This window comes from Gobius niger (assembly GCF_951799975.1).
Source record: "Gobius niger genome assembly, chromosome: 16".
Classification (NCBI taxonomy): Eukaryota; Metazoa; Chordata; class Actinopteri; order Gobiiformes; family Gobiidae; genus Gobius; species Gobius niger.
This window is the reverse complement of record NC_136867.1, coordinates 6,516,548-6,529,372: the sequence shown is the minus strand read 5'-3', so window position 1 is coordinate 6,529,372 and position 12,825 is coordinate 6,516,548. Positions and strand designations below refer to the sequence as shown.

At 41.3% G+C, this 12,825-nt stretch overlaps 1 protein-coding gene across 1 annotated transcript; it reads right to left on the bottom strand.

The window, feature by feature from the left end:
• Window positions 1-1,115: 1,115 nt before the first annotated feature.
• LOC306975902 (obg-like ATPase 1) lies at window positions 1,116-10,542 on the bottom strand. The gene is made up of 11 exons (XM_079573700.1): window positions 10,537-10,542; window positions 10,117-10,214; window positions 8,368-8,511; window positions 7,986-8,113; window positions 7,450-7,625; window positions 4,608-4,688; window positions 4,358-4,455; window positions 4,139-4,279; window positions 1,893-1,989; window positions 1,681-1,803; window positions 1,116-1,593 (listed from the first exon to the last, which is right to left on the bottom strand). Exons 2-11 carry the CDS (start codon window positions 10,212-10,214, stop codon window positions 1,492-1,494), a joined length of 1,188 nt encoding a protein of 395 aa, XP_079429826.1. The 5' UTR covers window positions 10,537-10,542; the 3' UTR covers window positions 1,116-1,491.
• Between the last annotated feature and the right edge of the window lie 2,283 nt (window positions 10,543-12,825).

Sequence of the window (12,825 nt, the reverse complement as noted above, 5' to 3'; positions counted from 1 at the left end):
AAACGCGACAGAGCGCGGTATTTAATGTTTGTGCGATTATTGCAAAGTTTTAAAAAGGTGCACTTCTACAAAGCTGAACAAAAAAAAAAAAAAAAAAAAAAAAAATTAAAGCTGCAAGAGGCAAAAACGGCACTCGCCCCCAGCGCGTGAATCCCTCTATAACAGCCTCTAATCTCATTGAACACAAACTGAACTGGCAACGACACATCATTCAAAGTAGGATATAGCTGCAGGCTAATGAGTTTGGAGTCATGCGAAGAATGAAAAACTGCATGCATACCATAAAAACTTAAAGTGATCACTTTAGGTATTGTGTAGTTTATGAGATTAAAATTTGGGTGAAAGTAATCCTTATCCTGTAAAGTGTTGTCAAACTGGCCACTAAAACAATGCATGCTTTTTGGTGGGTGCAACATGTAACCTGGAAAACATTACCCAAAATTGGATGATTATTGGATCCCCATGTAGACCCTGAAGAGATTAGTTGTTTTAAAGGCTATTTTGGCAAAGAAGTACCTCCCCTACTTCTGTGTCCTATATTAATCTAGCACAATGCACCAATTGATGAGCTGAAGCATAGCAGTATTGTTAATATGTGCACTGAGTCAGTCTCTGCTGTAGAAACAACACGGTTTAAAAAGCGACAAAAACACGACTAAAAAGTGATGGAAAAGCCACAACAGAGAATCAAAAAAGTGACCCAAAAAAAAGCAACAATCACACAATAAAAAGGACAAAATCATGACTAAAAAAACCCACCAAAACACAACAAAAAGGTGACCAAAAAAAGGACAAAAATATGTAAAAAATTGCTTTAAAAATGCGACATAAGAAAATGTGCTCGGTTAAGGCGGGGGGGTAAGAGGTTAAACGAGAACATTGACGGTCATTTGGTTAATAGTTTCTGCTCAGCCTGTGACGAGTTGACATTTTTTAGGCTGCTGTAATGCATTTCTCAAACCAACAGAGGGGAAAACTCACACCTTGAACCATCATCCGCCCATCATTATTCACGGTTCTTCACAGTTATCGCCTAAATGGACTCGGGCACATCCAGTGCACAGTTCATTATGACAAAAGCGAAAGAGAAACTTCAAAAAACATCAACCCGTAAAAAGTGGCAACGCTGTTCTTTTTATTGACACACGCTGACTCCGGATGTGAAATTTCAGATCCGTTCCCCATTTCTGTTAGCGTAGCTGGCCAAAATATAGAGTAGAACGAGACAGCATAAATTTACATGAAATAGTAAATTATATCAAATGTAACCGAATTGTTCTGGATCTTCTCATTTCTTGAATTTAACGTCGTGTACATATTGGCGTAAAACAGAAATTTGTAATGTGTAATGGCAAGGTAATATTATTTATTTCCTTTCGCTGAGAAATATCCGTACTCCCAAGACACAAAAACAGGAATGCAGTGAGTGGTCCTCCGTTGACTGAACAGGTGAAAAGCGAGGGGAGTCGTTTTGTGAACTTGTCAGCCCGTTTACTTCTTCTTGGGCGCATTGGGCGTGTTGAATTTGAAAAAGATAATGTCCCCGTCCTCCACAATGTAGTTCCTTCCTTGTTGCCTGTATTTTCCAGCGGCCTGGTAACAGAATAAGTAAAAAAAAAAGGTATAAATCAATAGTATTCTCGGCGTTATCCACCTGTGTGCGTAGGAAGGGTGTCGTACCTTAACTGCACTTTCGGAGCCCTCCTCTTTGAAGTCGCTGTACTTCATCACTTCAGCCATGATGAAGCCTTTTTCGAAGTCGGTGTGGATTTTCCCAGCGGCCTGAGGAGCCTTTGATCCTTTCTGAAGAATGAAGAAACATTTATAACTTTAAAAATGCAGATACATGATGTATATAATATGAATAGGTTAAAACAAGCAAATGTTTTTACCTTTATGGTCCACGCTCGCACTTCGTCTGGTCCCGCTGTGAAGAAGTACTCCAGCTGTAGCGTGGCATAACCCGTCTTTATTATTTTGGTCAGTACACTGTGAATAAAGCGATAAGAGATTATATTTTTCTTTAGGGAGCGCTCTTCTCAATCCAAAACCAAGGGTCCCGGCAACCATGTTATGTTGATTAACATTGTTTCTTTAACCTCTTAAACTCTTTAACTCCCACCTGAACATGTTTTCTCCTGTTCTCCAAGTTCTCCAAATCTAAAAGCTTCTTCAAAACGGTGATAAAAAAGAAAAAAAGAAAATGAGGATGTAAACACAACAAAAATGACAAAAACTCAACAAAAAGGTGACAAAAGAGCAGCAAAAAAAAGACAAAAATCCAGAAAAAAAAAGACAAAAATCCATCAGAAAAAAATGACAAAAATCCAGAAAAAAAAATGACAAAAATCCAGCAAAAAAATGACAAAAATCCAGCAAAAAAGTGACAATAATCCAGCAAAAAAAAGACAGAAAAATCCAGCAAAAAAGTGACAATAATCCAGCAAAAAAAAAGACAGAAAAATCCAGCAAAAAAGTGACAAAAGAAAAGCAAAAAAGTAATTAAAAAAAAGTGACAAAAACACATCATGGAAATAAAAAGTGACGACAATGGCAAAGAGGAGAGAATGCATTTGGTTTTGGCGGGTGGTAAGAGGTTAACCCACTTCAACCGAGGGCATTTTCTCCAGTTCGGCTTTACCCAAATCTAAAAGCTTCTCGACTGGAGCTTACCGAACTGATTGTAAATTTGTCGCTGCATTTTTGTCACATTTTTGGAGTGTTTTTGTTTCTTTTTTTGTTGCATTTTCATAGTTTTTTTTTTTTTTTTTTGTCACTTTTTCATTGCTTTTTGGTCATTGTTTGTTTTGCTTTTGTCACTATTTTGTTGTGTTTTTGGTCGCCTTTTTACAGCGTTATTGTCTCTTTTCCGGCACATTTTTGTTGTTTCTTTGTTTCCGTTCCATCACTTTTTATATTGTGTTATTGTTGCTTTTCTGGCACGTCTTATTTTCTTTTTTTTGACGCTTCTTTCAAGAGGCTTTAAGATTTGGGTAAAGCCAAACTGGAGAAAACGTGCTGAACCAGTGTATTTTCTCCAGTCTGGCTTTATACAGCTACAAAAAAGAGACCCAAACAAGGGTGAAAATGCAACAAAAGAGCGACAAAAATGTGATGAAAAAGTCACTAAAGAGCAATGGAAAAGGAACAAAAACACGACAAAAAAGTGACCAAAAAAAAGTAACATAAATGTGATAAAAATTTGATGAAAACACAGATCTTAGCTTTCAAATGAGGTGTTACCCTGGCCTGTAGGCTGTAACCTTTTAGATTTGGGAAAAGCTGAACTGGAGAAAACACGCTTGGTTAACCTCTTACCACCCGCCTAAACCAAATGCATTCTGTCCTCTTTGACTATTATATAGGCCTCTGTTTCCTCGCATTGTTACTGTGTTGTGTCACCGTTATGTATGTTTTTTTTTCTCTTTTTTTTTCCTTCTTTTTGTCACATTTTTGTCACTTTTTTGTTGAATTTTTGTCACTTTTTTTGTAGAATTTTTGTCACTCTTTGGTTGAGTTTTTGTTGAATTTTTGTCACATTGTTGTGGAGTTTGTGTCACATTTTTGTTGAATTTTTTTTCACCTTTTTGTTGAATTTTTGTCACATTTTTGTTGAATTTTTGTCACATTTTGTTGAATTTTTGTCACTCTTTGCTTGAGTTTTTGTTGAATTTTTGTCACATTTTTGTTGAATTTTTGTCACTCTTTGGTTGAGTTTTTGTCACATTTTTGTGGAGTTTTTGTCACATTTTTGTTGAGTTTTTGTCACATTTTTGTTGAATTTTTGTCAATTTTTTGTCGATTTTTTGTCACATCTTTGTTGAATTTTTGTCACATTTTTGTTGCATTTAGATCCTTGTTTTCTTCTCATTTTTTTTGGCTATTTTGGTGCTTTTTTCCCAAGAAGCTTTTTGATTAGGGTAAAGCCAAACTGGAGAAAATGGGATCCGTTCAGGTGGGAGTTAAGAAGTTCAGTTTTTCCACCAAAACCTGTAAATCTGAAAGCATAGATTGGCATATTTGTCGCCCCCTGTTGGCAAACATAGGTAATTCACAGGGAATAAAAGTTTTTCACCGTTTTAGTGATGCAAAGTTAGTAAACATCATCCATGTCTTGCCACGAAGCCTCAAATCTCACCTCTGTGTCTTCTGCTCCTCACAGTACTTGTTCCTCTCGTCCTCCTCCATGTCAAACAGTTTGGACTCCACCGCCCCACTGACGGGGATGACCACGGCCCCGGGGTCGTGGGCGTCCACCCACTCCTTTATTTTAGCCAACCTGCGATCAACAGTGAACTCGTCACAAATGGAAACACCACAGTGACGGATCTAGTGAGGAGGGTTTTTCACTACGCACCACTTGTTCTTTTTCCTGATGTAATCTTTCTCTGACAGATTGACCAGGTAGATCATGGGCTTGGACGTGAGTAAGAGGTACTTGTTCAGGACCTCGATCTGTGGAAACAACAACATTCAAGTAGACGGATGAATATACTGTCATGTAGGTTGGTCATCTATTCTATTATGACTTCATTATCTTTGGTTCATTTTGTGGATGAATAAGTAAATAAATAGGAGAACACACACCGAACACAGCCAGGACGTACCTCTTTGTCGTTCCAGTCATGGTAAAAGCGCACGTGCTTTTTCTCTTCCTCCACCCAGTTCTTGACCTTGATCATGATGTCCTGAACAAAGATGTGAACCCCGTCAATCCAAGCTATGAGGTTCAATGATTCGATGGCCACTTCATAACAATTTACCAAGCTGACAGTGAAATGAAACAGGTGTAAACAATGCTAAATTTGCACCATGTTAGGATCCTTTGTATAAATCGCTCCAGATTACTTTACAACACAGCAATGTTACGTTTTAAAATGCCTTGAGCTGTCATCTGTACTTAGTAGTTGAACTGTTGGACGTTTCGCTTCACATTCAAGAAGCTTCATCAGCAACACTTAAAGGAATAGGCCACCGTTTTTACATACTGAGATATGTTCTTACCTAACTTTAGTCGAGTTAACATATCCCCGTCTGGTCTTTGTCCGTGCGCTCTTTCACGCAAACGGAGCACAACGTCCGCGCAGTAACTCCTAAAGACTTCCCCCGCTCACTTCCGTCAATAACCTTTAGGAGTTACTGCGCGGACGCTGTGCTCCTGTATCATTACGCCTCACAATATAGTCCCCCTTTTTATCTGCTTATAAAATCGACATGCTACATTTCTGTGTAAATAGACTTAGCATGAAAACACTTCACGTATCTTTATTTAAATAGGGAACACGTGGAAGAGCTTGGTAGTTCCTATCGTGAGCTTTTTTGGAGCTATGTGACATGTGGGAGAGGCTCCGTACGGACAAAGACCAGACGGGGATATGTTAACTCAACTAAGGTTAGGCAAGAACATATCTCAGTATGTAAAAACGGTGGCCTATTCCTTTAAGATCTCTGGCCACAGGCGGACTTTAGAAACACCTACAGGAGTGGCTAACTTGTCCTAGTAACACCCTTTTTTATTTTTAAATTTACAACTATAGTTTACATTAGTGACCAACATATTAGGGCTGGGACAAAATATCAGATCCAATCATAACACTTCAATACCAAGTACTGATACTTTATCAAGTATCTCAATACTTTCAGTACTTGTGTTTGGAGGCATTTTTATCACACACTCCTTTGTTTTCCAGTAACCGTTACACAGCACTTTGATACATTTTGTGTTAATGCGCTTTTCAATCTTAACACTTAATATAACAATAAATATCATTTGGTTTATAAACTTTTGACACTTTTTAAGGTAAACGTATCACTGATCATAATTACTTATTGTATCGTGATACATATCGAATTGGCCCCCCGAGTATCGTGATACGTATCGGATTGTGACAAAAGTGGATCGTCCCAGCCTTAGTATACAGTCAGGTCCATAAATATTGGGACATTGACATCCTTATCTTTTTGACTCTATGAACAACCACAATCGATTTCAAATTTGAGAGTGTTTTCATCCAAATTAGTTGAACGATGTAGGAATTATAACTTTAACATAATTTTATGTGAGCCTCCCACTTTTCAAGGGACCATAAGTAATGGGACAAGTCCTGCTGAGCTGTTCCATGGCCTGGTGTTTGCTCTTCCCTCTGTATCCCATTTATAAGGAACAGATGAGACGTCCAGAGTTCATTTCAAGTGTGTTAAGTATCAATATGAGATCTAAAGAGCTGTCACTGTCAGTGAAGCGAGCCATTATTAGGCTGAAGAATCAAAACAAACCCATCAGAGAGAGAGCAAACATATTAGGCGTGGCTAAATCACCAGTTTGAAACATTATTAAAAAGAAAGAACACACAGGTGAGCTGAAAAACACCAAAAGACTTGGCAGACCACGGATGACAAATGTGGTGGACGACCAAAGAATTCTTTCCCTGGTGAAGAAAACCCCTTCACAACAAGAGGTCAGATCAAAAACATTCTCCAGGAGGTGGCGTGTGTGTGTCAAAGTCAACAATCAAGAGAAGACTTCACCAGAAAGAACACAGACGAATAACCATTAGAGCTTGCCAAAAAAACTCTAAAAAAGCCTTTACAGTTCTGATTAACTTGAGATCAACTTGTACCAGAGTGATGGAAGAGAAGAGTATAGAGAAATAAAGGATCTGCTCATGATCCATAACATCCCACCTCCTCAGTGAAACATGGTGGTGCAGCATCATGGCCTGGGCTTGTTTGGGCCAATGGAACTGGTTCCCTTATACTGTATTTATTGATGATGTGACTGTTGACAAAAGCAGCAGGATGAATTCTGAAGTGTTTGGGGCAATATTATGAGCTCATATTCAGCCAAATGCTTGGACGCCGCTTCACAGTGCACATGGACAATGACCCGAAGCTACTGCCGAAGCCTCCAAAGAGCTTTTTAAGGCAAAGAAGTGGAATGTTATTGAGTGGCCAAATCAATCACCTCACATAAATCCAATTGCTGAAGACAAAACTGATAGGAAAATGTCCCAAGAACAAGCAGGAACTGAAGACATTTACAGTAGAGGCCTGGCAGAGCATCACCAGGGATGAAACCCGGCGTCTGGTGACGTCTGTGCCTTCCACACTTCAGGCTGTCATTGACTACAAAGGTTTGCAACCAAATATTAAAAAGGAAAAAGCTTGACTTACAACTGTTACTTTGTCCCATTACCTTTGGTCCCTTAAAAAGTGGGAGGCTCACATAAAAACGCTTGTAGTTCCTACACCATTTATCTGATTTGGATGTAAATAAATACCCTCAAATTAAAGATGAAAGCTTGCTGTTTAAGGACATCTTTGTTGTTTTATTTCAAATCCAGTGTGGTGGTTTATTGAGCTAAAAACATAAGAATTGAGTCGATGTCCCAATATTTATGAAAAAAATATCTATCATTGATGACACATCATAGTCCATTCCAGACTCACATATTCGGGCTTGAGCTTCTTGTCCCCTCCCCTCACGGCGGTCTTCTCCAGCTTGTCGAGGATGGGAGCGATCATCTCCTCGTCCTTCAGCCGGAGCTCCTCGTGGATGATCTCGATGTCCCTCACCGGGTCCACGTTCCCCTCCACGTGGATAATGTCTTCGTCATCAAACGCACCTGCGCAATATACAGGTACAATTGATAACATTTCAGTGAGAGACAGAGGCGTTAAGGTTCCAAGCCTACATTTGTCACGTGTGGTGCGTTGTGGAGGAGTTTGTAGATTTCGATAATAAGGAATTTCTGTGATAAAGACTGGCCAAACTCAAGTGATAACAAAATCTAAAACAGGGGCAATTGGCACATTCGTCTTTTAACAGTTTAAATTGGTATATTTTGTTAGAGTCCCGTCATGTCACGAAACACTGAAGGGTGGCCTCCACAGCGACACCAGCTGAGAAAACAACTGCCCCACCACAAGAAGCACACATGTCCAGACCACGCGGCTCGAACCAAACAGCTGCCGACGGCACTCACGCGTCATGTGGAAGATGGCGTCACAGGCGCTGATGTGGGAGAGGAAGGCGTTTCCCAGACCCTGTCCCGAGTGGGCGCCCTTCACCAGGCCGGCAATGTCCACCACATTCAGGAAGGCCGGCACTTTACTGCGGGTACAAATGTTCTCAGGTAAACATAAACGATTCCTTTTCATTTCTCTTCTTTTCTCTTTTGTCATGAAGTAGCCATTTGAATTAATTTGCTTCTTTAATGTCATGCAAGTTCAGTCAACTAAATCTACGTTTGGTCAACACAACATTTAATAGTTCATTTTGCATGGCTTCAAGGACCTTTTACAAAATGCACAATGGCATTATTCCAAACATGGTAACTGGGAGCATTTCCTCGTCATTTCGCGTACCTTGCTGGCTTATGGTACTGGCAGAGGAAGTCGAAGCGTTCATCCGGCACCGGCACTCTGCTCTCGTTGGGGTCGATTGTGCAGAACGGGAAATTCTCAGCTGCCGCTTGGCTCTTGGTCAGGACATTGAAGAAGGTGGATTTCCTAAAGCACGGAAAGGCAGCTTGTTGTTACTGTGACCACACATCCCCACAGCACTTCTTAACACAGACCAACCTTTTGAGATTACAGAGACCTTTTGGAACCCAATCCAACATTTAGAGTATAGTTATAAACCTGGCTCTATTCATCATGTTTTTGTTTTTTTTAAAGGAATAGGCCACCGTTTTTACATACTGAGACATGTTCTTACCTAACCTTAGCCGAGTTAATATATCCCCGCCTGGTCTTTGTCCGTGCGCTCTGTCACGCAAACGGAGCACATACGCAGCCTCTCCCACATGTCACATAGCTCCAAAACAGCTCACGATAGAAGCTACCAAGCTCTTCCACGTGTTCCCTATTTAAATAAAGTCACGTGAAGTGTTTTCATGCAAAGTATATTTACACAGAAATGTAACATGTCGATTTTATAAGCAGATAAAAAGGGGAACTATATCGTGAGGCGTAATGATACAGGAGCACAGCGTCCGCGCAGTAACTCCTAAAGACTTCCCCCGCTCACTTCCGTCAATAGAAGCTGCGTGACTTGTAGAGAGCTCGCAGAGAACAGTTGAAGAAGCGTGGGTAACTTGTGAACAATGCCTTTTACGTGCATCGTGCCGGGCTGTGATAACAAGCAGAAAGTATATAGTGTAGTAATGTTTCACGGATTTCCAACTCACCCCGGACGACGACACAGGACTCAGGACCTCGACCATGAGGTAGGAATGCGCAAGCACTTTACGAAAATATATTTTCTGCTTGTTGTAAAAGGCTCTTCTACAAGTCACACAGCTTCTATTGACGGAAGTGAGCGGGGGAAGTCTTTAGGAGTTACTGCGCGGACGCTGTGCTCCTGTATCATTACGCCTCACAATATAGTCCCCCTTTTTATTTGCTTATAAAATCGACATGTTACATTTCTGTGTAAATATACTTCGCATGAAAACACTTCACGTAACTTTATTTAAATAGGGAACACGTGGAAGAGCTTGGTAGCTTCTATCGTGAGCTTTTTTGGAGCCATATGACATGTGGGAGAGGCTGCGTATGTGCTCCGTTTGGCTGACAGAGCGCACGTACAAAGACCAGACGGGGATATATTAACTCGACTACGGTTTGGTAAGAACATATCTCAGTATGTAAAAACGGTGGCCTATTCCTTTAAATTGGCTGTACCCAACACAACAATATTAAAGACGCATTTTGCAACTTTTTATGTGGAAAAAAAAGTTGATATTATTGTGTATTTAACCTTATAGTGACCGAGCGGCTCGGTTAGTGGTCAGCATGGCGCCTTTGTTCTATGTTCTCGACAAAGCTCCAGGATAAATTGCTTTGCTGTTTTTTTTGGAAAGAGTAGTGAAAACCTTCCAAACAATTGATCCTGGAGCGTCCTAGAGATCACTGTGATGGAAAGTAAAGGTACCATACTAACCCCACATACCGCCGCTGGGTATGACAAGGTCCAACATGCACAAATATCATCTTTGTTTTTCAAATAAAAAGTTGCATAATGCGCCTTTAATCACAACAATAACAAACACTTGCACAACTATTGTTCTTATGTTATGAGTCGTCTCTGGAGTATTGAAAAAGTGCACTTACCCAACATTAGGTAATCCCACAATTCCTATCTTCAAAGAGGTTCCGAATCGACCGATTAATGGAAGTGGTTTTGGGGCTTCTGGCTTTTTGGGAGGCATGATCTGCACAAATGACAACAACCAAGTCACTACAGAGCTCGTGTCAATGCTAATCCGTGAATAAAAAAATAAAAGGTCTAAATTTATATCGATCAGTGGTGTTATTTATAGGCTCATTTGTCCTGAAAGCTTCTACATGCTTGGTGCTGTCATCTCATTCACACCCCAGCCCTCCTGGCACACACGTTAGCATGTGGTAGCTTCTGGATGCTAACAAGACCCGATTCCAGCCTGAGTTTTGGCAAAACAAGCAATCCCCGAAGCTAAGCTGCGCTGGTGTGAGTTATTCAACGATATGTCCAGTGAAATCAGCGAAAAGCACCTTGGTAAATGACTGAGCTTGTGATGTTGAACTCCAGATGAACGCGATCACACCGGCCGAAGCAGTGGAAAGGCAGGTCGGACCACAAGGCGGAAGTGTTTTGGCGAGCGACTCCTCTGATTGGTCAGAGTGGACAGCGGACTACTTCCCCTTTTTGACTAACGTAAATATAAAATTTTATATATAATTTTTAGCTCATTTTGCGGAATTATTTTATTAAAAACGATAGTAATATAATATAATAGTAATTAGGTTTCTTTCCTTTAAAAAGTAAAATGTCCTACGTAAGAAGTAACAGTTTTATTGACGCAACATGCGTCATGCAAATTAGTTTATTGTAATTAATGCCTAACAAAACACAGTTGGTAATATTTTTTAATGGATGTTAATTACTACAGGATGAGCATCCAGTCATATCGCAATCCAAAAGAAATCTGGAAAAAGTGGGATTCACATTCATTTTTCTGAATCTAAATTCCCAAGGGGGCTACTGTAAAATTCATTTCAGAGAAGCTTTTGGACTGGTGGAAAGTGAAACGCTCGGAGCAAATCTTATCACTTATGTTATCCTTGCAAATATAAATCGACACATTCACAAATCTCTTTTTAATCAATAGTTAGATAACTATATACATCTCAAAGTTGTTACAGTTACAGACAATACAAAAATATTTGCAAAACAACTAGGCACAGCTATTTTACATACAACAGTTTTACCAAAAATAAATGAGTCATTTCAGAGAAGAGTCAACAGTCACTTTAAGGCTGAGGCTTTAACCGTCCGTTCTGGTAGTTCACCAAGAGGCAGGGCCACAGCGAAATGTTGATTGATCCAACTGGTCAGAGACAAAGGAACAACAGTCCTCTTCAGGAGCACGAGCTCAAGTGCTCAATGTGGGCTCTGAGCTTTACGATGGGCTGAGTGCTGTGTTTTTGTTTTTTTTCTTGTCAAGAATGTTATTCTTTATTTTATTATTTTATTATTATTGTACAAATGCATAATCTTTAGAAAAAATACCCCACTGCTAATAACCATGCACAAATAATTTTATATCAGTGGTACTCCCTTATAAAATTTACTTAAACTTAAATGCATTGCCAAAGCATAATTATAACCCATCCATCCATCCATCCATCCATCCATTTTCTTCCGCTTTATCCGGGGCCGGGTCGCGGGGACAGCAGTCTCAGCAGAGATGCCCAAACTTCCCGATCCACACACACCTCCTCCAGCTGTTCTGGGGGGACCCCGAGGCGACACCAGGCCAGCTCGGAGACATAGTCCCACCACCGTGTCCTGGGCCTTCCACGAGGCCTTGTCCCACTAGGACATGCCTGGAACACCTCCCGCGGGAGGCGACCAGGAGGCATCCGGAACAGATGCCCGAGCCACCTCAGCTGCTCCTTTCGACGTGAAGGAGCAGCGACTCTACTCCGAGCTCCTCCCGGGTAACTGAGCTCCTCACCCGATCTCGAAGGGTGCGCCCAGCCACCCTGCGAAGGAAACTCATTTTGGCCGCTTGTATTCGCGATCTTGTCCTTTCGGTCATGACCCAAATCTCATGACCATAGGTGAGAGGGCCATAGCGGCTTTGCTCTGCCCGATCCCGTCAGACCTTGGAAGCTAAGCAGGGAAGGGCCTGGTCGGTACTTGGATGGGAGACCGTTTGGTAACACCAGGAAGCCTAGCGAATGTAGTGAGTGAATGAGTGGTTGGTGGTGGTCGGAGGGGCCGATGGCGCAGACTGGTTGCCTCGCTTTCGTCAGTCTACCTCAGGGCAGCTGTGGTTACAATAGTAGCTTACCACCACCGAGTATGGAGTGAACGAATAGTGCAATGTAAAGCGCCATTGAGTGTCGAGAAAAGCGCTATATAAAACCAATGCATTATTATTATTATTAGAGTGGGAACGTAGATCGATCGGTAAATCGAGAGCTTTGCCCCGACTCAGCTCCCTCTTCACCACGACAGACCGATACAGCGACCGCATCACTGCTGACGCCGCACCGATCCGTCTGTCGATCTCACGCTTCATCCGTCCCTCACTCGTGAACAAGACCCCGAGATACTTGAACTCCTCCACTTGAGGTAAGGACTCCCCACCGACCTGAAGAGGGAAACCACCTTTTTCCGGTGGAGAACCATGGCCTCAGATATGGAGGTGCTGATCCCCATCCCGGCCGCTACACACTCGGCTGCAAACCGCCCCAGTGCGTGCTGAAGGTCCTGGTTCGTTGAAGCCAACAGAACAACATCATCTGCAAACAGCAGAGATGAGATCCTGAGGC

Excerpts from the sequence above, each read along its gene's own strand:
- LOC306975902 (XM_079573700.1), bottom strand. The coding sequence starts at position 10,214 with ATGCCTCCCAAAAAGCCAGAAGCCCCAAAACCACTTCCATTAATCGGT. Across the intron at positions 4,456-4,607 it reads ATGACTGGAACGACAAAGAG|ATCGAGGTCCTGAACAAGTA; the intron begins GTACGTCCTGGC and ends TTGTTTCCACAG. Across the intron at positions 1,990-4,138 it reads GAGGAGCAGAAGACACAGAG|TGTACTGACCAAAATAATAA; the intron begins GTGAGATTTGAG and ends CTTTATTCACAG.